This window comes from Eulemur rufifrons, chromosome 6 (genome assembly GCF_041146395.1).
Source record: "Eulemur rufifrons isolate Redbay chromosome 6, OSU_ERuf_1, whole genome shotgun sequence".
Lineage (NCBI taxonomy): Eukaryota > Metazoa > Chordata > Mammalia > Primates > Lemuridae > Eulemur > Eulemur rufifrons.
Window position 1 is genome coordinate 98,416,742 of NC_090988.1, and position 27,752 is coordinate 98,444,493.

The window sequence follows — 27,752 nt, forward strand, 5'->3', positions numbered from 1 at the left end:
TCTGAGAGCAAGGTGTTGGCAGGGCTGGTTTCTCCTGAGGCCTCTCTCCTGGCCTGGTAGGTGGTGTCTCCTCCCGGTGTCCTCACGTGGTTGTCGCCCTGTGTGTGCAAATTTCTGTAATACACGTTTTAACTGGCACGGAGCCCTCGTAAAGAAATGAAGACCCAGAGAAGCAGTTGGTGTCAGTTACTTCTATATTGAACTGGATAAAGAATAGTAAGTTGTAAAGAAGCAACTAAATTATGTGAGGAGGTTTACAAGGTCAGAATTATTTTCCTGGAGGACATTATGCTGAATGAAATAAACTAGGCACAGAAAAACAAACACCGCATGGTCTCACTTATGTATGGGCCCTACAAAGTGGAACTCACAGAAGTAGAGAGTAGAATGGTGGTTACTGGGGGCTGGGCTTGGGGGTTTGGGGAGACATTGGTCAAGTTCATGAGATCTGTTGTACAACATGGTAACTACAGGCAGTTAATATACTGTATTCTTGAAAATTGCTGAGTGAGATTTTGTGTTCTCACCAGGAAGAAAGTATGTGAGGTAATGCCTATCTTAATCAGCTCGATTTAGTTATTCACAATGTTTATATATTTCAAAACATGCTGTACATGATAAATATATGAAATTTTTATTTGTCAATTAAAAAAATAAGAAATGAAAAAAAACTTTTAAAAATAAGATCTGCATGGAATTCTTTTGGTCTTGACTTCTTATCTTTGAGGATAAGGATGCTGCTTTTTCTTCTAAGTACAGGAAGGGTGTCCTTCACATGGGAATTTCATCTCCTGCTTTTAAGAAACCGAAAAGAGATCAGAATGATTTTCTTGCACCTGCTGAGTTTCAAGGGTATTTAATTCGAAACAGTCAATAGGCCAGGGTGGTGTATTTTTAACTCGATCCGTTTTTAAACTACACGCCCACTCTTGAATGAAGGAGATGCGGAAATTGGTCTTGACCCTGCAGTGGGATGTGTGTGCAGAGTTCAGGCAGAATGCAACGAGTTCCCATGCTGGTGCCCGGGGAGGGCCGGGCGCAGGGCGGCGGCGAAGGCGGGGTTGCAGGGGCTGGATCTGGGCTGCAGGAGGGCGGAGGCGGTGCAGAGGGGGCGGGAGGCATCCAGCCGCCCCAGAGGCCGGGGCAGGGAGCTCTGCGCGGCTCCCATTAGCCGGCCACACGGGGAGGGGCAGGGTGACCTCACACTGGCCGGGTCTCTGCGGCCATTAGAGCGGTTCCCACTGCTGGGGCGGCCGCGCGGTAGGTGGAGCGGTCCTTTCGGGGACGCAGAGAAGGGTAAGATGCTTGGGCTGCTTCTCCCGGCCGAGGCTTGCCCTGGAGGTGGAGGAGTTGAGCTGGGCGAGAGTAGACGAGTTGGAGGAGCAGCCGCGGCCTCCTGGGCACCGGCCCGACCCAGCTCGTCTGCCGGCCACCGGGGTGTCGGGTGTCGGTGCAAAGTCCCTGGCCCCTGTGAAGGATCCATCCGTTCAAGGCCAAGGGCGGGAGCGGGGAGGGGTCCGGTGAGACACTGGGCGGGGGGGAGTGAGGTGCTTGTTCCCAGACGGGTCCGAGACACACCCCAAGTTCTCCCCGCCACAAGCCACCGTCCGCTGGGGGCTTGGGGACGCTGTTACCTGTTAATGACATACTCAATCCCTGCTCCCCCTGCCTCAGGTATTTTCGCAGCTGATAAGGCGAGATCGAGGCTGACACTGAGGGTCCACATCACCAAAAGAAGATGCGCGCGCCCATTGTAAGTGTGGAGGCGGGGGAGGGTGGGAGTCGTGTTTTAATGGTGACTCCTTGTCCTGGAGCCCAACTTTTTACTTTGGAGAGAGGATCTTTGAAGATGTGGGGACCGCACCTCCATCAGCTGCTGGCGTCCGGTGTCCCCGGGGGGTGGGGTAGGGAGGTGGCAGGGCCACCTGTTGGAGCTGTGGGCTCAGTTCTTGCCCCGGCCAGGGCCCGTTTGGAGGCAGCCCTGCCTGAAACGGGACCCTCGGGAGGGAGGCAGAGGGGGCCAGGTCTCTTCACACAAGTTGGGCGCTGCCCTCTTGAGTCAAACCGGGACAGGGGACGGGCTTTTGGGGCTGAATGGCTGAGGCTGGACCTGCAGCCCCAGGCCCTGACCGCAGGGGCCTTTTGTGGTGTCAGGTGACTCACCCTGTGGCCAGCCCTGCCCAGCACATTCCCAGCTCTGGCTTTTCCTCTTTCTAACCTGTGATGTAGTTCAGAAATCATACCGGGGCTTGGCAAATGCCTCCCTTCGACCAGGGAGGACTGCGCGGGCAGGGGTGGTGCAGGGTGGGGGGGCGGTGCGGGGTTCAGAGTACAGATTTTTGAGATGGACCCACCGCGGATTGTGTTCCCACTGAGCCCCTGGCTGCAGGACTTTGATCAAGTTCAAATCCACTGTTCCCCAGCGTGAAGTTTCTATCACTTAATACTTAGGAAGTGCTCAGAACAGTGCCTGGCACACACAATGAATGCTCAACCATCATTCACTGTCCCTGTCGTTCTTCTTGTTTCAATCTGTATGAAGAGCTTTGCGCAGTGCCGGGTGGCAGAGTGTATCTGGCATATTTGACACCTGGAGTGGTCACTTTTTAATATCCTCTACTCTGTCTGACAACGTTATTCTCAGTGATAATCGTGAAATGAGTAGTAGTAATAATGTCCAGACAAAAGCACAGTGAACATTTTCTTTTATTGAACTTCACGTATGTAATCATGCCAGTAAGAAAAAGAAAAACTGAAAAATAAAGTAAATGTGATAGTGCAAAAGCAAGAAAAAGTAATGGAAAAAGTTTTTTTTTTTTTTTTTGAGACAGAGTCTCACTCTTCCCCGGGCTAGAGTGCTGTGGTGTCAGCTTCACTCACAGCAACCTCAAACTCCTGGGCTCAAGCGATCCTCCTGCCTCAGCCTCCTGAGTAGCTGGGACTACAGGCATGCGCCACCATGCCTGGCTAATTTTTTCTATATATTTTTAGTTGTCCAGCTAATTTCTTTCTATTTTTTTAGTAGAGACGGGGGTCTCACTCCTGCTCAGGCTGGTCTCAAACTCCTGAGCTCAAACCATCTGCCCATCTTGGCCTCCCAAGTGCTAGGATTGCAGGCGTGAGCCACCGCGCCCGGCTGAAAAAGTTTTTTTTTTAATATTATATATATTTCATTGTCTTTCTTTCTTTTTTTTTTTTTTTAAATAGCGAGTGCTACTGCTGGGGGGCTGTGACACTTGGGGCTTGGGCCCGCCCGCCCACCCTATCTTCCTCGGGGGGTGGGGGGGGGAAGGACAGGGACCCCCGAGCCACCTTCCCCGTTATGCAGCAATAGGAAAAAGTTTTTAATTGCATTAAAGTATTTTTGAAAAACAGGGGAAAAAGCCTACTCTTACATATAGGTTGGTGTCAGTAATGAATGATAATAACATTACAACTTCTGCTTTGGAAACTTCTGAAAAGTTGCCCATGACTGTGTCCAAATGGGTCTTCTTTGCATATTCATGTTCAACGCTCAGTAGAGCTGGATTTACCGATCCGTCTTTGCTCACAGTTGATTGAAGAAAACTTTTTATTAATTTTTATTTCAAAAGCTGTTTTGCATGAAACAACAGAGAGACAAAAAGTTAGGAAAAGCCTTAAACATTATGGCTGAGATTTATAAAAATCCCATTTTGTAATAAATTCCAGACATTGCAATATTGCTTATGTCTTTTTTAAAAAAACAAACAAACAAACAGGTTCTTCAGAACAAATGAGTAGAGTGAGAAATTAAAAAGGAAACAAAAAGCAAAAATTTTTAAAAAACAAAGCAGCTTTTAAATATCTCTACATGAGAAACATTTTCACTAAAACATCTTCCCCTGAAAATTCCTCATTAAGTTTTCGTTTTATTTGGCAAAATTCCCCAAGTTTTTTTTCTTCTGCAAAGATCAGAGAAAAGGACTGGATGATAGCGAATGTTGACCTTGAATCCATCGCTTTAGAAAGAGAGTCTAGTTCTTGGTGAGAACCATCCAGGCTTTGGAACATTGCTCTTTTAGTTTCTTTTGGCACTGGGAGGGAGACTGTTTTGTCTTCTGTTTAAACACAGGAAAACGTAAGACTGCAGGACTGGCCACATAAACTGTATAAAGTGAGCTCTATTGTGAGCCCTTAGGAACCAACCGTAGAAACAGAATGTGTGGCTGAGTCTGTGCGTCAGGACCAGACTGTGTAACTGTGCGTTCTCTAACTTAACTGCCAGGTAGAAGACAAAATTTTTAAAAGAGTAAGAAATAAAAATGTGCTCATTGGAGGTTCACATGTTTATTATTAAATCTCAGTTGTAATTGCTGCAATTCGAATTTAGACCAACAAGGTATCTTTTGGGGGAGTAGCATTTTATCACCGACATGAATGGCCTGCACGTGGTAATAATAAAAAGCAGTGACTTTTGGTGGGTTTTATTATCGTTTTTAAATTTTCTACAGATGACTCACCCCTGTTTGTCTGCAGTGGGGATTCGGGCTCCCACCTCCCCACTCTGGGGGAGGGCCTGATGAATGTTTGTTGAAACAGCTCCCCGAGCCTCCCTGGGATGGGAGAGGCTCCGTCCCCACCTCCCTGAGCCCTTTAGTCCAGGCTGGGTGGCCTCCCAGGCTGATTCTTTCTTTTGTCTGCTTGGTGGGCTGGGGTTTTTCCCTCCCCTCCCCCACCTGCCCTATCCTTGAATCTGTGACGAGTTGAGCAGCTGCTGAGTGAGGAAGTGAGGACCCAAAGTGAAACTGAGGCTCGGTAACATGAGGAAATTGATGGGCCTTCCCTGTTCCCTGGGTCGGGGCTCCCTACCCGACTGCCTTGTGATCCAAGTCCTGACACACCTCTGCGGAGCTGGTTCAGGTGCAAAGGGGAGGGCAGAGAGGAGGACCCTGCTCAAATAGCAGTTGGGCCTTCAGGCCCTTCAGGGTTTTGCCTCACTCTGGAGGAGCCACAGGCTGAGAGGGGCTCAGAGGGGAAAGCAGTGCATCCCTCTAGGCCACAGACCTCTGCTGAGAACATTGCATGTGCCAGGCTGGGTGCTGGTGAATTAGCCGGAACCCTGGCCCTCCGCTGCTCAAGGCTAGCTGGCGGGCTGGGCGTGGAAACTGATCACTCCTTCCCATGGATCCGGCTCCACAATTATAGTCATCTGGTAACAGAGGTACGATCGTGGAGGCAGCAGCAACTCTCTCTGCCAGGGCGTCTGGGAGGCATCGAGGAGTGGAGATGTTGACTCCTTTTTGAGGGACGAGGAGGAGTTTTCCAGGTGAATGAAGGGCATTTCAGGCCTAGAATGCAGTGATGCCGGCGCAAGTCCCACCACGGGAGCAGAGCGTTCCTGTTACTGGGCATCAGCACCTTCGTGTGAATTACTTGCTGGAGTGGGAAGAACCTGACCTTTGGGTTCAGGAAGGTCTGCAGTGGAATCCTGGCACTGCTTTTTGGGGAGCTCTGAGACCCTATGCAAGTTAATTTCCCTCTCTGAGCTCAGTTTCTTGGTCTATAAAAGGGGCTGTTGTAAGGATTCCAGGTAACATGTGGAAACCCCTGGTGCCTGGTGGTGGTGCTGGGGTAATTCCAAGTGAGTCGGGGCAGTTCTGACTCGAGGGGTGAGGTTTGCCAGCTAGGAGAACAGGTCTGGGGGGCTGGTGGCTGAGAGCCTGGGAGGGCGGATGAGTTTTGCCTCCTTTTCCCAGGATGCCTGTGCCTTTTGGGCTGCTGAGGCTGGGCCTGATGCCAGCTGGAGCCGCTCCTGCCCCTCCCCGACTGGCTAGGAGCCCAGGGCACAGGGTGGCAGTCAGGGAAGGGGTGACTTGGCAGGCCAGCTCCTATTCATTCCTCCTCCACCTTCTCTCTGGGCCTTGAGGCTGGGAACCTGGGCAGCCAGGCCTCCTCCTCCTCTCTGCACCCACCCAGCCTGCAGCACGGGGTTTTGACCCTCTCGCAGGCCTAAGTGATTTTACAACTTTCACTTTGATTAACTCAGTTATTTCTTACACAAACCCTGCCGGATGGATCTTAACCCCATTTTACCACAGAAGCTCAGAGAGGTTAAGTAATTCCTGAAGGTCACATAGCAATAGAGCAGAGAGGGGCTCAGTTGAGGCCCCTGTGGGTGGGCTGGGCTCTGCTTCTGGGGACACAGCCTCAGATAGATGGGACCCACCCAGCTCCTCATGTTTTTTTCTTTTCCTAAAACTTTGGCACCTAAACTCTCAACTCCCTGCTGAAAAGTCCTTTCTCAACACCCACCCTGGACTTCAGGCCTTCCTGTTATCTTGAGCTTCCAGACATTTCCCCCAGAGTGTCAGAAATGCAGTGGGCAGGCAAGGTTAGGAATTTCCGGTCACCATAGCATGTAGTTTTGAGAAACACAGAGAAGAACTGGTCTCAGTCTGGGTTTCACAACCTCCACAGTATCTCCAACTGGTTTTACAGCTTGCTCCTTCGAGTATTCTGTGATCTTTCCAAATAAAAAATAATAACAACCGCCTGGGAACAGAGGCAGTAAAAACTGCCAGTTACTGAACACTTCCTATGCGCCAGGTCCTGTTTGCTGAGTGTTTTATATGTATTCACTTATTCCAGCCTCAGGATAATCCATGAATCAGGTGCTATAATTATCCCCATTTTACATCCCGGGAAACTGAGGCCAGGAGAAGCTGGGTAATTTGCCCAAGGCTATACAGTTAGTAAGCAACTGGGATTTGAACAGAGCCCTAAGTATGTAATCACTATGCTGTTTCTGAAAATTAAATCCATCCTGATTTAAAACAGAGCAGTCGTGCTCACTATTCTACTTTCTGTATTTTTTTTTTTTGTATTCCTGAAATATTTCATAAAAAACCCCAACCCCCCCCCAAATTCCGATGAGGCGAATGGGCGTGGGTGTACTGGAATGCTTCCTGCATGGCCTTGAGTGAAAGGAAAACTCTTTTTTTGTTTTGTTTCAACCCTTGGGTTGAAAACTGTTCTAAAAGTGCCCACGCTTTCCTCCCTGGCCCTGTGCAGTGCCAGAGCTGGGGGTGTTGCACCGAGTCCGAGTCTCGAGGGTGAACGTGGATTAGCATGCCGCGCCCGCCACGGAGAGGGGTGAAACCTGCTGTAGGGCCCGGCTGTCTCCCGCCTCCTTGCAGGGGTGAGGAAGAGGTTGGGGTTCACATTGTCTTTGCCACTTCCAGGCTGACCCTGGGCAAGTGACATCATCACCCTTAGCCTCAGTTTCCCTACCTGCAAAATGAGGCATGACCACCCATTTCAGTCTAACTTTTCAGCCTTACCCCTCTCTCCGCTTCAGATACCGTCTCCTGTGGTTCTCACTCTGGGCTGCGCAGGAGAATCACCTGGGAACTTTATGATAACACCAGCCCTGGGCGCCAGCCCATGGAGTCTGCTTCTGACCAAATCCCAAGAGCACCCTGGGATTCCCACTCACCACAATGGTTTTGCTCCTTCCAACCCTCTGCCCCGCCTGCCCTCTCCTCCCTGTCCCCTGCTTACCTGTCTCCATGGACCCCCTTAAAGGCCATGTCCTCCCTACCACCTTCTCTGCCTGCAGTATAGTGTGTGGGATTCGGACGTCCTGGGATCTGGCTTTGAATTCTGTCTCTGCCACGTACAAGTTCCCTCTCATCTTTCAAGACCTAAACAAAAATCTCAGGTGCTTCCTCTTCTACAGCATCTCCAATTCCTCTCCCCCATCTTCTCTTAAACCCCTTTCAGCCAGGCTTTGCCTCCAACGCCCAAGAGAAGCTGTTCTCATAACGGTGGGTGTCCTTTATCCCAGAGCACGCTCCTGGGCTCCAGACTCCTGGATGCAGCCGCCTCCCCAGTTTGGCTGCCGGGTAGACATTCTCTGCTGCAAGCCCAGGCATGAGGACCTGGTGGTCCCCCAGCCCACTCTGTCTGCAGCCAGCCCCATGCCAGCCTTCCAGCGGCTCTGGCCAGAAACCTTGGGGACTTGTGACTCCTCTTTCCTTCACAGCCCACCTTGCTCCATCAGCACAGCCTGTTGGCTGTACCTTCAACGTAGGCCCAGCATCCGTTACGTCTCATCCCCTGTCCCCCCTCCCACCCGGTCTGGGCTTGCATGGCTGCTTCTGTGCTTGCCCCCTAGCAGGTCCCCTCCATTCTCCTTGCTCCCTGCCTGCCATCCCTTCCCGACACAGCAGCCAGAGGGACCCTTTTAAAACCCAAGTTGCACTGTGTGTCTCTTGTGTTCCAAACCTTGCAGCTGCAGCTGGGATCCAAGCTGCAGGCTTGGAGTTGGGAACCGGCTCTGGAGCACAGAATTAGAGCATGTCCCTCATGTGTCTGTTGTGTTGTCATTGCCCTGACTCCCTCAGTGCATTAGCTCTTCAATTACTTAAATCACAAAAAAGAATTTAAAGATATTACACGGGAGGAATGAATAGATGGTAGTTGGACATATTTGTGACGAAGCAAACACAGCATGTAGTAGCACACTCTGGTGGATATGCGGCTGTTTGTTAAAAAACTTCCTTCAACTTTGAATGTTTGAAAATTCAAACTGTATGTTTGAAATTTTTGTTTGTTTGTTTTTTGAGACAGAGTCTTGCTCTGTTGCCCAGGCTAGACTGTTGTGGCATCAGCCTAGCTCACAGCAACCTCAAACTGGGCTCAAGTGATCCTTCTGCCTCAGCCTCCTGAGTATCTGGGACTACAGGCATGCGCCACCATGCCCGGCTAATTTTTTTTTTCTATTTTTAGTTGCCTGGTTAATTTTTTCTATTTTTAGAAAAATAGAGACGGGGTCTTGCTCTTGCTCAGGCTGGTCTCGAACTCCTCAGCTCAAACGATCTGCTTGCCTCAGCCTCCCAGAGTGCTAGGACTACAGGCGACAGCCACCGAGTGGGTCCTGTTTGAAAATTTTTCATCATGAATTGTTGGGAAACATGCTATAAACTTGAAAATGCTCATTGCAGAAAAGCTGGAAAATACGGAAAAATAGAAGGAAGCAAAAATAATCACAAAAACCACCCTTACCTAGCACCTGAGGGAACGTCCGTTAGGATGTTCGTGTGTATATATTTTTCTAATCTTTTTGCTTGTGCATTTCGTTTTACATGATAGTGATTGTATGGGTTACCCAAAGTCGAACACCCTTGATTTTGTCGAGTCTCAGTTTTATTTCTGATTCTAAAATGAACACATGCCTATTTAAACATTTTGGAAAACTAGAAAATAATTAAAAAGAAAATTAATACCCCAAATTGAGACAGTTTCAGGACATTTTGGCAACAGATATATCTATACTTTCCAATTAAAAAATTGCAAGTTCATCAACATGAGGGATTTTTTTTTTCCGTTTAAAAACCCTTAAAAATTTTTATCATCAGGCCGGGCGCGGTGGCTCACGCCTGTAATCCTAGCACTCTGGGAGGCCGAGGTGGGCGGATCGTTTGAGCTCAGGAGTTCGAGACCAGCCTGAGCAAGAGTGAGACCCCATCTCTACTAAAAATAGAAAGAAATTATATGGACAGCTAAAAATATATATAGAAAAAATTAGCCGGGCATGGTGGCACATGCCTGTAGTCCCAGCTACTCGGGAGGCTGAGACAGGAGGATCGCTTGAGTTCAGGAGTTTGAGGTTGCTGTGAGCTAGGCTGACGCCACGGCACTCACTCTAGCCTGGGCAACAGAGTGAGACTCTGTCTCAAAAAAAAAAAAAAAAAATTTTTATCATCAAAGTAATATCCTATCTGTAAAAAATGTGAACAATAAAATAATGGAATAAAATATAAAATTCCCTGAATCCTAACTGCCCACTGTATGTAACATACAACAGCTTGATGTGTTTTCCTCGGCTCATATAGTGTGTGATACATTTTACCTATGAATGTATAAAAATGTATTTTAAGCAAAAATGAAACAATAATGTCTTTCAACTTGCTTTTTTCAATTCGTACTTCCATGTCTGCTCACGTGAATTCACCTTGCTCTCTCCGACGTCTGTATGTCCGTGTGGATGTAGGATAATTTGCTTAAGTGGTCCTTACTGATGGTTGTTTGGGTGGTTTTTCCAGTATGAATTTCAGAGGCCCGAAATTGCTCCTCAATTTGCTTGCTAAGGAAAATGGCTGTTATTCAGCTCTTGGTAACACTGCTTTTGTGGAGGGATAAAGGACTTTTGTTCTGAAATCCCGTGGGCACAGACCGGGCTTAGCCACCGTCAGTGCATGTGCTGCGGGGGAGATGGGAGAGCTTTGGCTGCGGTGCGGGCTGGGCTGGCCGGCCGCCCTGGAGGAGGCGGTGCTCTCGCTCAGTGTGGAAGGGCATCCGCTGGAACCACCTGACAGCATGACAGAGCTGCATTCCCGGGTCGCAGCTGGTTCTTTCCTAACGAGGATTGGCAAACTCTCTCCGTAAAAGGCCAGAGAGTAAACAGTTTAGATTTCGCAGGCTATAGCGTCTCTGTCACAATGACTCAATCCTGCTGTTGTATCGAGAAAACAGGCAGGGACAGAATGTAAGTGTATGAGCGTGGCTATGTTCTAGGCAAGTGTTATTTATGGACACTAAAATTTGAATTTCATGTCATTTTCATGTGTCACAAAATAGTCTTCTTTCGACTTCCCCACCCCACTAGCTACTCAAACAATCTCAAAATCATTCTTAGCCTGCAGGCCGTACAACAACAGGCAGAGGTCCACATTTGGCCCATGACTGTAGTTTTCACGCTTCCAATTTTAGAGCATGAGTTTGCCTTCTTAATTTTGATTCAGCCGGGTTGGCTTTTGTGTATCATTCGGTAATTGTTTTTCTAGTTGGATCTTAGTGGGAGAGGGTGAATTATTGCCATCCTCGGGTCCTGGCACTCTGTCCTCACTGGTCCCTGCAGAGACCCCACTCTTATGTGTTTGTTTATGTATTTGTTTCCTTTAATCATCTTTCTTTACTTCCGTCTCTCTCCCCAGTGGCCACCATCCTGATGCGTTTAATATGCGTCCTTTGGTGTGCATGATTCTTATCTTGTTGTTGCTTTTTAAAAATTACTTTTTCGGGTTGGTTCCTGTAAGATGTGCATTGTAGGTTTGCCTGCATGTATGTTTAATTCATGTAACTGGCATGGTATTATAGAGCTGACCCTCATTTTCCCACTCGGCACTGTGTGTTAAAGATAACCCACATTGCTGTTGGAACAGTGAGTCCTTGCTTCTAACTAGAGCATAGGGCTCCATAGGTAAGTCTACTCTTTTTGCTTCATTTTTAAAAAGAAGTTTCCTTGGCTAGGTGCAGTGGCTCACACCTGTAATCCTAGCACTTTGAGAGACTGAGGTGGGAGGATTGCTGGAGCTCAGGAGTTTGACGTTGCAGTGGGCTATGACGATGCCACTGCACTCTAGCCTGGGCAATAGAGCGAGACCCTGCCTCAGGGAAAAAAAAAAAAAAAAAAAAGAAGTTTCCTTGAGTGGTATTAAGTGCCAAGCTTGTGCATATTTGGGAAATGTATCTTTTTCCCTTACAAGGGACAGGCAACTTGGCTGAGTGTAAAAAAAAAAAAAAAAAAGGTCAAAACTTTTTTCCTTCCAAATTGTAGCTGTCCATTTAAAAAAATTATTTCTAATTTTTATTTGTTTTTAAAAATTGGTTTCTTTTAAAATATTAAGATATAATTTACCCTTTTCATGGTCAGTTCTGTGAGTTTTAATAAATACATGCACTTGCAGAATCTTCACTACCATCAAGATATAGGACAGTATAGAAAGTTTAATTATCCTGAAATTCCCTCCTGCCCGGGGAAGTCAGTCCCTCTCCTCGGGGACAGCCAGTCTCTCGTGCCCAGCCCTGGGCAATCGCTGATTAATTTTCTGTCCTGTAGTTACGCCTGTTCTAGAATGACATATAAATGGAATCTTACAGTATGTAGCTGTTTGGGTAGGACATTTTTCACTCTTCCCTTGTAGATAAATAAATGTGTTTTCTGCCCAAGCCATTATAATAGTTATTTATTTATTTTTGTCATTGTGATAAGTTTTTTGTTTTTTTAAATGCAGCACGTTTCCATGTGTCGGTCCCTGTCACTGTTGTTTGCCTGGAGCACAGCGAGCCCCTCGCGTCTGCGGGCTGCTATTGCCCGATGTCACGTTGGCGTTGTCCTGTCCAATCACAGCCTCCCCCAGCGCCGGGCCCTGCCCTGCCTTTCCGTCCCTGCCTGTTCAGGGAGATCCTGGTTAAATTCCCTCTGGGGGACCTTGAAGACTGCCTAACTGTGACCAAACAATTAATATATTTTTTCTTTTATTCGGGAGAACAAATGGGATTGACACATCGTGGCCGTTGTCCGTGGTTCTGATACAGGCTCTCGGTAAGAACCGGGCGCCCTCTGTTTGGAAGATAAATTATAGGTATTGCAAAAAGGAGAACATGATTTATCCGTAACATTCTCGTGAAAAGACTTTCCTCCTGGCACGCGTGATGCTTGTTTGTAGTTTTACTATTTCTGGGAAATAATAAGCGAGCCGCCCGTGGGCCCTGCTGCGGGCCTGCCTCCCGGGGCCCCGCCCGGCCCCCGCGCCCTGACTGCGGCGGACTCCCGCGAGGGCGGACGGCCCGGGCCAGCCCGGGGCGCGCTCTGTCTGGGTGTCCAGAGGGGTGGTTCCTCGCCCATTACAGAGGCCGAGGGCCGGCCTGGGCCGGAGAAGCCTGTCACCTCAGATTCCGGCCCAGTGGGAGTTCTCGCCGGCCCCTGCACGCAGCACGGGGTCTGACAGCGGACGCCAGTGAGGCCGGAGGGAAGTGATCTTGAACCTCCCCGTAGCTCTCTCAGACTCCGCCCCGTGCCCCCCAACGGGGCGGGACTCTGGGGAGCATGCGCAGTGCCCGTCCTACCTGCCTGCGCTCACACACTGCTCCACGCCGCACGCACACACACACGCACACGCCCTCCCTCACACAGCCTCACGCTCACACGTGCACTCACACCCCTCAGCATCAGGCTGAGTGGCTGCGGGACGTTACTGCCGGAGACCCACACTGGTTCCCCCTCGGGCCCAGGCCAGGCTGCGGAGCGTCTGCGGGGTGCCCTCCAGATCCCAGGGCCTCTGGCAGGGGCCCCACGTGGGCAGCAACAGCTGAATAACTGGGGGTGATTCTCTGGGAATCAGCTGGCCCAGCTTCGAGTCCTGGCCGTGGCACCACCAGCTGTGTGGCTTTGCACAAATTCTCTCCCATCTCTAGGCCTCGATTTCCTCATCCATGAAATGGGCTTCATCACGGTACCTGCCTCATAGGATGGTTGTGTGGGTTTATGGAGCCGCCCTGTAGAACACAGCAGAGGGCTTGGCTCAGGGTAAGAGTTCAACAGTGATATTCCTAGAAATAGTCACAGTCAGGCGGAGACTCCAGCTAATGAAGAAGCCCTCTAGGTCGGCACTCCACGATCTGCACCTGCGGGTCCGGGGCACAGGCTTGTGAAGTCAGGCGGGTGTTGGACCAGCAGGGCAGGGCTGGGCTCAGGACATGTGTCCTGCTGAGCTGACAGCTGGGGCCCGCTGAGCTGCACCCGCCTGACTGAGCCCTGCCCCCGGTTCCAAGGTCTCATGCCACCTCTAACAACCCTGTTCTTGGTTTTGCAGCCAGAGCCGGAGATCGGAGACCTGATTGAGATTTTCCGCCCTTTCTACAGACACTGGGCCATCTATGTTGGCGATGGATATGTGGTCCACCTGGCCCCCCCAAGTAAGGGCACACAGGGTCTCCATGGTGCTGGGCCCAGGGGCTGGGAAAGTGGGGTGGGGGAGCGGTGGGTAACGTGTGACCCCCACATTTTCCTTGTTCCTTGACTGGCTGTGTTCCTGAGTGTTATAAGAAGGCAATTTGGGGTGGGGCAGTGGTTTTCAAAGTCTATTCCTTGGAACCCTTGCCTCGTGCTGGCCTCACCCCAGTCCCAGCCCTGTCACCGAGCCTGCTGGGCGCCGAGCCCAGATGGGCATCAGGAGCTCGCCCTCTCCATAAGCGCGGGGTTGGCGAGGGCACCGTCTCTCACTCACCCGAGTGAGTCCCCCAAGCGCCCCCTGCCCTGCTTCTCTCAGGTCTGAAATCTCAGCACTGTGCTCAGGGTGCGGGTTTGTTGTCTCTGGAAAGCCACGCAGAGCAGGACGTGGATGTGATCGGCCCCGCCTGCCATTGCTTGTCACTGTAACGGGGTGTCACAGTTGAAGACTGGTCCTACTTGGTTTGCAGGGTGCTGCTGCGGCACCCTGGGGACCTGATACTGACAGGGCCGTGGGGGCTTTGAGCAGAGTGAGCCTCCTCTTGTGATGCCCCCGGCACCTAGTTCTGCCTCTTGAGCGCATCCCCACTTCCTCAGCTGCCACACTCAGCGTGTGCCCCGCCACCCACGGTACAGGTTGGCCGCGTTGGGAGGGACACCCTGTCTCTGCTGGCACCAGCTTTTTGTCTTCACCATCCTGGCCTTTGTGTTGAACCCAGACTCCTGTTCTTCAAGGTCCTTGTTTCTGGAGCTTTGTTTCTCCTTCCAGACCTGGGCCCTTGGCCAGGGCTGTGCTGCGTGCCCACTGGGCCTCCCTAGGGCCACAGCTTGGGAAGCAGCTGTGTGTTTTGGTCCCTTTGCTCCCGTAAGGGCTGGGACTCCTGAAAACCCAGCCACCTTTTCTGCAGCAATTGGCTTTGTATAGTCAAGGAGCTGTAGCCCCGATGGAATCACAGGAGGGACACACCCTGTTTTCCCAGAAATATGAGTATGCTCTTGGCTCATGTCTGCATAATTAAGAAGAGGGCCACTTGGGTGTCATGGGGTGTAGAAGGCCAGCTTCTGTGGGTTAAAAAAAAAAGATGGAACTTTTTTTTTTAAAGTAAAGTAAAACATGGAACTTCCCTACTCCTCATTTCAGATAAGGAAACCAGGGCCTAGGGACCACAAGTGCCTTCTTCAAAGCCACACAGCCTAGCCCTTCCACATCTTGCTCATCCTTTGTGGATGGTACCAAGGGCGGATGCCCAGCTCTGAGCCCCTGGGGTGCTGCCCAGGGCCAACCCCTCTCTGTTTCCTCTTTGTGGATCCGCAGGTGAGGTTGCGGGAGCCGGTGCCGCCAGCGTGATGTCCGCCCTGACCAACAGAGCCATAGTGAAGAAGGAGCTGCTGTATGATGTGGCCGGGAGAGACAAGTACCAGGTCAATAACAAACACGATAACAAGTACGAGCCACTGCCTCCCAACAAAATCGTCAAGCGGGCGGAGGAGCTGGTGGGGCAGGAGGTGCTCTACAAGCTGACCAGCGAGAACTGCGAGCACTTTGTGAATGAGCTGCGCTACGGAGTCCCCCGCAGCGACCAGGTGCGTCCTCAGCCAAGTCCCTTCCCCGGGAACCAGAGGTTCCCTCAGCTGACAGCAGCTGGGCATCAGTGTGGGTGGAGACAGGGGCACGAACAGGCAAAGGGCAGAGACAGAATTCCTGCCTCGAGGACGCTGCCGTCGGGGTGGGGACGGGGGGTGGGGGTGACAGACGGCAGGTGGGCAGTGCAGATCAGTGGGGTTGGGGGTGATGGCCAAGGAAGGAGCCGCGGCCCTGAGGGTCACCCTGCTGCCGAGCCCTCCCTGGCCCTGGCCCTGGCCTAGAGGCAGGTTTTATGATCCTCACCTTACAGATGGGGAAACTGAGGCTCATAGAGCTTAAATAACTGTCTGTGGCCATTCATTTCATCAAGCAAATCTTTGTTGAGTCTTCAGTTCCTGTCTTTTCCTGTGCTGATAAGTAGCAGAAGTGGGATGTGAAGCTCAGGTCTGTGTGACACAGCCTTAGTGAGCCCCAGCGTCAGTCCGGAGACCCTGGGGATGCAGTCTTGCTTACTTGGTCTGATTTTGGTCATGGCCTCTCTTCTTTGTGTCTTTTTTCTCCTCTCGTTCTCTCTCACTTCCTCCCCTCCCTTTTTTTTGGGGGGCGGTGAGAGCATTTTTCAGAAAATTCTCACATGACTGTTGATGCAAAAGAATGTGGTGGTTTTTAACTTTTTCAGTGAATGATGAGGTTAAGATCTGTTGTTGTTTACTTGCATTAATGTTTTTGTTTTTTGGGATCTGACCTCTTCGTCCTCGGTCAGTGTGGTGGTCAAGAGTGTGGGCTCACAGAGCCAGGCAGCCCTGGGCTGTGTCTGGGCGCTACCTTTGCCACCTGTGTGACCTTGGGGGATTTATCAAGCTCCCTACACTTTGTTAAAGTACAAATGATGATGCCTGTCTTGGAGGATTGCAATGTGAGTTAAATAAGAGCACCTTTATGCTTAGCACAGTGCAGATTCTGAAAGTGCACTTAATAAATTGTAGTAGGAGCCAGGTGCAGTGGCTCAGTACCGCCTGTAATCTCAGTACTTTGGGAGGCCAAGGTGGGAGGATTGCTTGAGGCCAGGATTTTGAGGCCATCCTGAGCAACATAGCAAGATCCTATCTCAGAAAAACAAATTGTATTAGTAGATGGAGTCATAATTGTCCTCATCTTATTTATTTGTTTGTTTTTGCTCGGCTTATCCAGTGCCTTGTCCACCTCTCTGGGCCACAGTGACTTGAATGGGGAGCAGGGGGGTCTTGAATTCACCAGCACCACCTATAGGGGTCACTCGCAACTCTCCTTTGTGCTGCTGATAACGCTGTGTTTATTACACCGACCCCGTGTGGGTTAGTTTGTTCCTATTCCTCTCTATGATAAGATATTAGTTATCTTCTAATAAGGTATCCTCTTATTTTTTTCAATCAATTGGGTTATTATTGTTCAACAACTCTTTATATATATATATATATATGAATGTTAAAGGTGATTACTATAAAAATTGAGTAGCAGGTCCATATCTAACCAGGTAAGGAAAGAGCAGTATTGTCAATGTTTGGTGAAGACTCCCACAGTCTCTGGGTCACAGTCTGGCTTTGACTTCCCCAAGAGTCTGTAAGAACCTTCTTCTGGGGAATCAGTGGGCAGGGCCACGAGAGGAACTTCATTAGTACCTGAATATTGTCAGGTTAAAAGTGTGTTGCAATGAAAGAAGGAATCTGGGGGACGCTGACACTCAGCACATCTGTCTCTTGGGGATAATGGCCTTCAAAACACTTACCTCTCTAGGAGCATGTGGCGAAACATGGCTGCCATCCTGGTATCTCCCTTTACTAGCGTCCTAGAAATTCCTTTCAGTTCTCTCTTGTAGCAATGCTTTCATCCTCAGTAGCTCATATCTTTCTCTTTCTTGGTTTACTCCCTTGCTTTGGTGGACTACTTCCCCTAATAGTTTACTGAGAAGCTGTGCATGCCTGAAAACGCCTTCGTTTTATCCTCACATTTGATTGATAGTTTGGCTGGGTATAGGATTCTAGGCTGGAAATAATTGTTTTCAAAACTTTGAAGGCATTGCTTTATTGCCATCTAGCTTTTGTGTTTATGGTAGAGAAGTCTGACATTGTTCTGATTTTTGATCCTTTGTAAGTGATCTACTTTTTCTTTCCAGAAGCTTATATAATCTTTTTATCCTCCATATTCTGAAATTTCACCATGATATGCCTGTGTGGGTCTATTTTCTTGTATTGTGCAGGCAGTTGGTGACTCCTTTCAATCTGGAAACTCACTTCCTATAGTTCTGGGAAATTTCCTATTTTGTCTTCTCTGGAATTCCTATCATTAGGTTGTTGGACTCCTAGACTGCTCCTCTGATTTTTTTATCTTCTCTTTCCTCTTTTCTATTTATTTGTCTTTTTTAAATTTGAAAACTAACATTTATTGGCAGATTTAGGTATAATAGAAGTTTTAAAAGTAGAACTAGCAGTGGCAATATTAGCATAAAAAAGAGAAACTTAGGCTAAAAAATCTGATTTCATCTGTGGTAACATTGCATTCCAATCAAGGTTTTCATTCATTCATGGTTTCCACTTCAGGCAAATTTCCACACTCCTGTGCAGCAATAAACTCCAAATATGGCTTTCAATACAACCTTGGGAAGCAATAAGATACTCTATGAAATCCAGGGTGCAACATTGAGAATATTTGGTATATATGCAAAATATATCCTCATCATCTCATTTTTAGTTATTCTTTCAGTGTTTACTAATAGAATAAATAATAAGTCCACAAGTTTATGTAAGTAGAGAATTTTAAGTCAACACAAAATTCTTACATAATTTAATAAAATGTTCATGTTATTAGGTACAAATGCTATTTAGAGTAATTAAATAAAATTCCAAATCTTGAGATAGTAAAATAACTAAGAAATATTTTCTGCCGTTTACTCTTTTTTTAAACAATAATTCAACTCTTGTTGCAAAGTAAACAATAGTTCAACTCTTGTTGCAAAATGAAGCAATACAAATTAGGCACATCACACTTTTCTTTCTGTGGCTTTCGCCCCATGTACTTACTCATTCACCCGTTCACTTGAAAGAGGCAAAACAATGACAACACAACAATGACACAACATAAACAATTCTACTGGATCCCTTCATGGAAAACGAAACCAGAATATTCTACACAATAAAAAGAGGTGCCATCTCTACTGTTTCCAAAGATTTCGTCTTTCATTTCTTCGTCTAGGATGAGGGTTTCTTGACCTCAGCTCTGTTCACACTTTGGGCCAGAGAATTCTTCATTGTGCGTGGCAGGATGTTTAGCGGCAGCCTGGCCTCTGCACACTGGATACCAGCAGCCTCCACCCCCAGGTGTAAACCAAGAACATCCGCAGACATTGCCAAATTTCCCCAGAGGGCAAAACTGTCCCCAGTTGAGAGGTGCTGGCCTAGCTGAGTAATGATCATCACACATGCTGTGACCCAAATTAAATACAACTTCTGCACGTGCCCCGCCTCATCAGAGATGGTGGGCTTAGTACAAATTGGAAAATGCTCCCAGTGTTTTTCTTTGTAAGTGCTGTCAAAGCAGCGATTCTCCTTTTCATTTAACTCATGAGCATTTTTGTTTGCTTTTTAAAGAATCTGGTCAGCATTATCTTTATTTGTGCGAAGTAAGCTCTTTGAAGCAGACTAGATTTTCCTTCAACAGAATTTTTGTGACTCATCTAACTTCCTAGTAAGAGAGGGAAGCAATGAATTTAAACTAAAATGTAATTTGTGCTTTATATGCCTAAGAATATTCTAAAAAAGGAATTCCCTACTTTCCACCTACCTAACAATACTTAGGCTTAAAAAAAAGAAGGCGTATTTCAGTAAGGTTTTATAAAGAAGCTTTCATGCCGAATAGCACTTTAAAAAAAGCAACCAGAAGGTATGCTAACAATGAAGTCTAATCTGAGTCAAATAAAATATTAAGATAAATAGAAATTAAAAATATGTCCAGTGGCAATATGCATATTACATGAATCTGGATAAATTATGGGATATTATTTTGAAAGTACTGTAAATGAAACCAAATTTTTATACAAATATTTTTATAACAATTCTTATATTGCAACCTTTAATAGTCTAAATTCAGTTGCTTTCAGAATAACAAGAGTCTTCTCCACTTTTTCTTTTTGAGACAGAGTGTTGCTCTGTCACCCTGGCTAGAGTACAGTGGTGTGATCATAGCTCACAGCAGCCTCAAACTCCTGGGCTCAAACGATCCTCCTGCTTCAGCCTCCTGAGTAGCTGGGACTACAGGCGTGCACCACCATGTCTGGCTATTTTTTCTATTATTAGTAGAGACGGGGTCTCGCTCTTGCTCAGACTGGTCTTGAACACCTGAGCTCAAGCGATCCTCCCACCTCGGCCTCCCAGAGTGCTAGGATTACAGGCGTGAGCCACCATGCCCGGCCTCTACTTCTTTATTCCACTTACAGCATTGCTGAAAGTGAAGGAAGCACACGAGAATTTTCTTTTTCCCAGGAACAATTCAGACTTCCCTGAGTTGGGGCTTAACTCAGAAGAGCTGTGCGGCATAAGTGGCTAAACATCTGCAGTCTGATAGCATTTGTCTGCTGACTTAAAAAAAGACAGATTTCTAATGAGGGACAGTTTTTCTCTTTCACAGTATTCTGGTGTAAGACCTGTGACGCACACCATGGAGCCCATTCTCACGGGCAGAAGTCCGGCGACATCAGCACGGCGCTGTGCTGGACCTCTGGGCCTTGCAACAAGAGAATTATCAATGGCGCTGAAGGCAGCACTGACCCTTGCACAGATAGTTTTCCCCATGAAGTGTGTACTGTAGGACGGACTGGATACCACTTTCTTGTGTTAATCCCACTCTTTGACTGTGTACAAAGCATGACCACAGGCAATGAGGTGACTGTTGTTTTCCTTGACAAAGTGTCTTTTGTCTGAACCCGTTGCATCAGCATTTGTTCTCACACTGTGAGGTTCTGTAAAGAACTAGGGACATATTGTTCCTCCTCCATTATCTGCAAACCATTTCTCCTACCCTGACGTGGAGCTTAGCAAGGAAAACACTGGAAACAAGTGATTTTATGCAGATCCCCTAGCAAGTTAGCCCAAGAGAACCACGGCTGCCACAAACCTGTGCCTAATTACCTTTTAGAGGAGGCTTTACAGGCTGACCAGCAGTCAAACCTCAGGCTGGTAACTTCATCCAGACTTTTGTCATCATGAGTTCTGTCTGTTAAAACTTCCATATGACCAATGTAGAGAAGAGTGTGGAGGTCTTCAGTGGTTAAAAAAATATTATATAGGCTGACGCCATGACACTCACTCTAGCCTGGGCAACAGAGTGAGACTCTGTCTCAAAAAAAAAAAAAAAAAAAAATATTATATATATCTGGCCGGGCGCAGTGGCTCACGCCTGTAATCCTAGCACTCTGGGAGGCCGAGGTGGGCGGATCGTTTGAGCTCAGGAGTTCGAGACCAGCCTGAGCAAGAGCGAGACCCCATCTCTACTAAAAATAGAAAGAAATTATATGGACAGCTAAAACTATATATAGAAAAAATTAGCCGGGCATGGTGGTGCATGCCTGTAGTCCCAGCTACTTGGGAGGCTGAGACAGGAGGATCGCTTGAGCTCAGGAGTTTGAGGTTGCTGTGAGCTAGGCTGACGCCACGGCACTCACTCTAGCCTGGGCAACAGAGTGAGACTCTGTCTCAAAAAAAAAAAAAAAATATTATATATATCTGGGCCATAAAGGTGTTGAGCACAGTCTTGTGTAACATCAGGAAATACACCAGCGTAATTAACAACACAGGGTGCCCAGAACCGACCTCCTTAGCAGCCAGAACTCACGACGAAGCTCATAGCTGAGTGTTGTGGTATCCTGTGATGCTGTCCTTTCTTTTTGAGGAGGGCAGGTGGCTCTTTTTTCTTGATGATAATTATTACTTCCTTTTATTGCTTAGTTTTCTTGGTACCTATTGTCAATTCTTCGCACACCATCCAATTAGCTCTCGGTACAATTCTTCACAAGGGAGATCACATCAAGTAATCTATCAGTTCTCGTATGCTTTCTTTGGACACGTCCATCCCAGAGATGGCCCTTCTCCTTCTCTCTGTGCCGGCTCCTCCTGGGCCAGTGGCATGACCGTTGTCCTGGGGCTTCCCTTTGCTGTCTTTCTTGGGATTTCCTTTCCTCCTCTTGGATAGATTTCCCTGGTTCCATGATCTCTTAGTTTCATATTTATTTGCTCTTTTCCTTATTTAGGTAGAACACATCCTCCAGAGTTGCTTTAGGGTACAGAGACAGTACCGTGGGAGAGGATAATGGCAATAGCTGTCCCCAACATGCCAGGCTCTTGAGTCACACCGCTCCAGTCTGCATTGGTTAGTGTATTAGTTTCCTATTGCTGCTATAACAAACCACCATGAATTTAGTGGCTTAAAACAACACCAATTTATTATCTTATAGTTCTGGAGGTCAGAAGTCCAAAATGGGTCTCACTGGGCTACAGTCAAGGCATTGCTGTTCTTTTCTGTAGGCTCTAGGAGAGAGTCTATTTTCTTGGCTTTTCCAGCTTCCAGAGGCTGCTGGCATTCCTTGGCTTGTAGTCCCCTTCCGTCTTCAAAGCCAGCACTGGCTGGCTGAGTCTTTCTCACATCGCATCGCTGTGACACTGACTCTTTTGCCTCTGTCTTCCATCTTTACGAAACTTTGTGATTACATTGGGTCCACCTGGATAATCCAGAATAACCTCTCTATTTTAAGGTAAATTGATTAGCAGCCTCAATTCCATCTGCAACCTTAATTCCCCCTTGCCATGTAGCATGATGTATTTATAGGTTCCTGGAATTAGGCCATGGACATTTTTAGGGGGCCATTATTCTGCGTACTGTTTACTCTCTATACCTGGTACAAAGCTGTCATCCCAGGACCTCATTTCACCGTCATAATAGGGAGTTTCCCTTCTATTCTCTCCTGTGCTGGAAGGCCCATCTTCTGTATCTAATGTCTTCTTTCTTTGTTCATTTGTTTTGATGGAACCTTCTTCAGCAACTTCCTGAAAAAGGATGCATGGAGTGTAAATTTTTTGAGATTCTGTATGTCTGAATTATTTTTTATTTTACCCTTTCACTTGATTTGATAGTTTGTCTGGGTATAGAATTCTAGGTTGGAAATGTTTTACTTAGCAGTTTGGAGGCATTGCTCCATTGCCTTCTTGCTTCCAACATTGCTTTTGAGAAATCAGAAGCCATCCTGATTCTTGATCTTTTCTCCATTTCCTGTTTTTCTTCCTGGCCCTAGATGTTATGTCTTTTCTTTACCCAGTGTTCTAAAATTTCATGGTAATGTGCCTTGGTGTAGATCTACTTTTATCCATTAAGATGGGCCTCAGGGCACCGTTTCAACCTGAAATACATCCTTTGGTTATAGTAGATTTTCATGAATTATTGATATTTCACTCTTGATTCTTCTCCTCTGTTTTGCTCTTTCTGGAATTTTTGTTATTTGAATATTGAACTTCTTGGAGTTTTCTCTATTTTTTATCTTTGGCTTCTGTTTTCTTTTCTTTTCTTTTCGTTTCTTTTTTTTTTTTTTGAGACAGAGTCTTGCTCTGTTGCCCAGACTAGAGGGCTGTGGCATCAGCCTAGCTCACAGCAACCTCAAACTCTTGGGCTCAAGTGATCCTCCTGCCTTAGCCTCTCTAGTAGTTGGGACTACAGGCATGTGCCACCATGCCCGGCTAATTTTTTCTATATATATTTTTAGTTGTCCAGATAATTTCTTTCTATTTTTAGTAGAGACAGGGTCTCGCTCTTGCTCAGGTTGGTCTCAAACTCCTGACCTGGAGCGATCCTCCCGCCTCAGCCTCCCAGAGTGCTAGGATTACAGGCGTGAGCCACCATGCCCGGCCTTTGGCTTCTGTTTTCTATCTTTATTTTTTTGCTATTCTTTTTAAGAGATTTACCTTTTAACCTTTCTATTGAGTTTGCCATTTCTGTCATTTTTATTTTCTATGAACTGTTTTTATTTCTCAATATTCTATTATTTTTTATAGTACCATGTGGTTATTTACTGGATGTAATATATTCTCTTATTCTCTAATGATAGTTTTAAAAAAGACGTTTTCTTTTCTAGATATGGTTTCTGTTTCTCTAGATTGCTTTTCTTTCTGTTTGTTTTGCTCTCTGTCTTCAATTTTAGAGGCCTTCTTCAGATGCCTGGTACGTTGGTTGTATGCTCACGCATAAGGGTAGGGGGCTTGCTACTGAATGTAGTCTTGGAGTGAGTGGGGTGAGGGCAATGGCCTGCTGACTTCAGGCTTCACTGTGGGGTGATCTGGTTGGCTCTTTGTTTGGGAATGCTCAGTATTGCTATCTTTTGTTGTTCCCACCTGGGCTGGTCAGATTCCCCAGAAACGTCTTCCAGACTCTTGTGTAGAGGGTGAAGTTCTGGGAGAGGGGCGGGAGCTCTGGGGGTCTCACATTTAGCATGTTTCCAGTATCTCAAACTCATTTTTGTGGTATGACACCCACATCCTCACAAGTGCTGCTAGATTTATAGGTCGCCAAATCTTCTGTTTTACCCTCTCTAGAGAATTAACTTTCGGACTTCTGTTGGGGTGATAGAGGAGGTTGAGGGACCTAGCTAAAGATCTCTCTCCTTCTCCCACTTCCAGAGCTACCTGCGGTTGTCAATACAATCCTTTTGGAGGATTCTCTTGTATAATTAGGGTTGATCCTCAGCCTTTCCCACTGCTGCCTTAGGATTTAGTGATTTCTGTGTCTTTGTGGAATTATGCCTAAAACAAATGCCTTCTTTACTTTCAGTTGGGTTTCAGGAGAGAGTAAAATTTCACATATATTCAATTTTTACCCTGAAATTTACTCTTACCTTTGCAACACTTTTTTCCCCTGACAAGCAATACAAATCAGATATTTTAATAATTTTAAATATAACGTCACTACTACTTAAGGTTGAGTCATTTATTTAAGAACACGTAAAGAGTAACTCCACGCCCGGCAGGACCAGCACTGGGGATACGGTGATGAACGAGACAGCCAGGTCCTTGCTCTCACGGAGGCCGCGGTTCACTGAATACTCAGTAACAACTCCTCCCTGACTTCACGCTTGCTTCAAGAGCTCCCCTCTGGCCAGCCAGGGTTTTGACCATCCTGGCATCGTCTCCCTGTCCTTTCCACAGTCACCCCCTGAGGATTTATATACTTTAAATACCTACAGGGTGAATCAAGTCCCATCTTTGAGTCCATGTAAATTCCAGGCCAGCTGGCTCTGTCCACTGACTCTTTCCCCATTCAGCCCTCTCCTTCTCTTTTCCCTGCCAATATTTGTTGACTCCTGAGTTTGGCCAGCAAGGTCACGGAGCATGTGAGGCTCCCTGAGCTGAATGGCCCTGTTGAACATGCAGCCTGTCCTCAGATTCCTGACACAGAGTCTGACTCACCCTCTTCTCTGTTGCAGGTCAGAGATTTCGTCATGGCAGCAGGCGTCGCAGGAGTGGGCTTGGCAGCCATGGGCCTCATTGGAGTCATGTTCTCAAGAAACAAGCAACAAAAGCATTAAGTTAAAAGGACTGTCATGTCAGGAATGACTTTATACATTAAGGGAGTCTCATTTTGCTACAGAGTTTGTGGTTTGGTTTGTGGATTTCATTCTGTTTTATAGCGAGGCTTATTGTCACAGAATAAAATAAAGCACAGTAAGAGAGGATTTTACTGGGGAAAATGCAGCAAGAATTGCCTGGTGTGAGTTTGTTGAGGGAAGAGCTGGGCTCCGTTCCTGGATTTTCTTTCACTTTCTCTTTGTGGGCTGTGTTCTTTGCACTGCAGGCAACAGAGTCCAACTCCAGTTAAGTAAAGGGTGTTTCTGGTTGTCAGGATGCACATGGGCAGCAAGGGAGACAGACAGACCTGATACACAAGGACAGCCAGCCAGGACTTTTGGTCTGGAACTAGATTCAGTATGGCTGCTAAGATTCAGCAGCTGGAGTCTGTAGGTGTTCAATGGAGTTAAAAAAAAAAAAAAAGAGTCTTCTGCCATAAGGAAACTCAGTATATGCTCTTGACAGCCTTGCTAAAACTTCCCTTATTTTCCTCTGCTACATGTCCTTCCTCTGCCTTGTCCCTTCTACCCCTTCAGTGCTCCTGCTTCCTCACTACTTCTGCTTGCCATGACCCTCATGTCTCTGATCCCACATCCCCACCTTCTCTTCTCTCGGCAGCTCAGCTTCATCTTTCCCTGATGCCAGCCTGCTGCTCTGAGCTCCCAGAGCAAGCTCCCAGGGGAGAATCTGATTGGCTCAGCTCACCACAAAGCTCAGCATTCTCATTGGCTATCTTGTGTCAGGTGACCTCCACTGGGCCAATCACCTCTGCCTGATGGTGGAGTCACATGGTACAAATGTTGCCTCAGACTTTAGAGGGTAGGAGTGTGACTGGCCCCGGAATTGACATCCCTGCTGCTGAGCCCTCAGGAGAGGGGCTGGGAGAAAGTGCCACCTTCTGTGGCTGGTCATTTGAGGTCTTACAGCTACTCATTGGGTGTGGTAAATGTTCAGTGTGACTGTTTCTCTGAAAGGGGCTTTTGTGGGTTTCTCAGAAATGTTCTCTTGGGGCCGACTGTCCTTGCTTCCACAGAACCATGCTTTCCTTCTACCTGGTTGCCACTGTTTCCTTCCTCCCCAGTCCTGGTTTTCTGGGGACAATCCTGTCTGTTGGGGTCCTGAACAGGAGTTACAAATGGCTCCATTTCTAGCTCTGTCCAGATCTGGTACAGGATGAATACCTGCCCATCTATGTCCCAGGGTACATAGAAGAATCATTTTCTTACTTTGCAGTTTTTTTTTTTTTTTGGTCCCAGCTCTGTTGATGTAACATCTTCCCAAACCTAAGGGACACAGGCCGAGTTCAAACTGTGAGTCTTTCAAAGCTCTCTCTCTCTATCACATGGTATGAGGTGAAGGCAACACATACGGTGTAAACCTCCAAACTAATTATAGAGAAAAAAAGGAATGGGAAAAACAAGCCGAAGAAAGTAAAACAAAACAGTTGGTCCAATTCAACCAACCAACCAACCAATCATAGAGGAGGAAAAATTACATTAAAAAGTGGCATGTGTAGAAATAACAAAATAAAATGGAAGAACTAATTCCAAATATGTAGATAATCATAAGCATAAATGGACTAAACTTGCAAAATAAAAGGCAAACATTACACAGGGAATACAGTTTACAGCAGGCACACTTAAAATATAACGATACAAAGATTGAAATGAAAAGGATGGACATTTTACATGACAACTGGTCTGATATCTTTAAAAAGTTAATGTTATCAAGGAGAAAAGTCAGCGGTGTGTGAAAGCTGTCCTAGGTTTTGTTAGAGACAAAACAACTAAATGTGAAAAGCAACTATAAAAACAATTTGGGATAATTGGAAAATTTTGAATATGGACTGGGTATTCAAGAATATTAAGCAATGGTTAATAAGTGTGATAACGGCATTGGGCTTATGTAAACACATGCCCTAATTTAAAAAAGTAGATGCAGATAAAGCAAATATGGCAAAATAATAAGTTTTTAATTGAGGCAGTGGCTATAGGGTAGGTAGGTAGTCATTGTACAGTATTAGATTTTCTAGTACTTTACGTATGTTAAAAAATTTACGTAGCAAACATCTTTAGCAATATCTGAAGTTTGAACTTGAAAGTTTAAATAAAAGAATGCTTTTGAATCTACTTTAATAAATCATATAATAATATTTAGAAATTAGAAGGATAAAAAAGATATGCTAGACAAATATGAACTCAAAATTGCCATACTAACTAAAAGTTGGTATAACCATATTGATGTCAGAAAATACAGGCTTTAAAGCAAAAGTTATTGTGAGACAGAAAGAGAATAAAAAGGATCTGATAAAAGTTTCAACTCACTAGAAATATATAATAATTTAAACTTGCTTTCATCTAATAATAGTCTCAAAATAGATCATGAAAGTTTTGGCCAATTACAAGGAGAAATTAATAAATTTACCATCCATCTTAGTTTTTTTCCTGTTGCTTATAAAAGAATATCTGAACATGGGTAATTTATAAGAAATGAAATTTATTTCTTACGGTTCTGAGGCTGGGAAATCCAAGGTCAAGGGGGTACTTCTGCTGAGAGCCTTCTTGGTGGAGACTCTCAGAAGAGTCCTGAGTCAGCACAGAGCATCACATGGTGAGGAGACTGAGTATGCTAGCTCAGGCCTTCCTTTCTCTTCTCCTTTTTTTGAGACTGAGTTGCCCAGACTAGAGCTTGAGCTTTCATGTAAGCCAGTCTGTCCAGAGTGTCAGAAAATCAGGCCCAGGACCACCCGGAAGGAGGAGCAGGAGAATTTTGCCTG

The 27,752-nt window shown here is 46.6% G+C and overlaps 1 protein-coding gene across 3 annotated transcripts; it reads left to right on the forward strand.

Moving 5' to 3' along the window:
• The first annotated feature begins 1,195 nt into the window (after nucleotides 1-1,195).
• On the forward strand, nucleotides 1,196-26,796 carry LOC138384660 (phospholipase A and acyltransferase 3). 3 transcript variants are annotated; one of them, XM_069470288.1, is made up of 5 exons: nucleotides 1,196-1,260; nucleotides 1,675-1,753; nucleotides 13,620-13,722; nucleotides 15,072-15,340; nucleotides 24,835-26,796. In XM_069470288.1, the coding sequence occupies exons 2-5, from the start codon at nucleotides 1,739-1,741 to the stop codon at nucleotides 24,934-24,936; spliced, it is 489 nt and encodes a 162-aa protein (XP_069326389.1). In that variant the 5' UTR covers nucleotides 1,196-1,260; nucleotides 1,675-1,738; the 3' UTR covers nucleotides 24,937-26,796. The 3 variants fall into 3 exon arrangements, with proteins under 3 accessions (XP_069326389.1, XP_069326388.1, XP_069326390.1); XM_069470287.1 differs by having other exon boundaries at nucleotides 1,197-1,296; XM_069470289.1 differs by lacking the exons at nucleotides 1,196-1,260; nucleotides 1,675-1,753 and adding an exon at nucleotides 9,567-9,575.
• The last annotated feature ends 956 nt before the right edge of the window (nucleotides 26,797-27,752 follow it).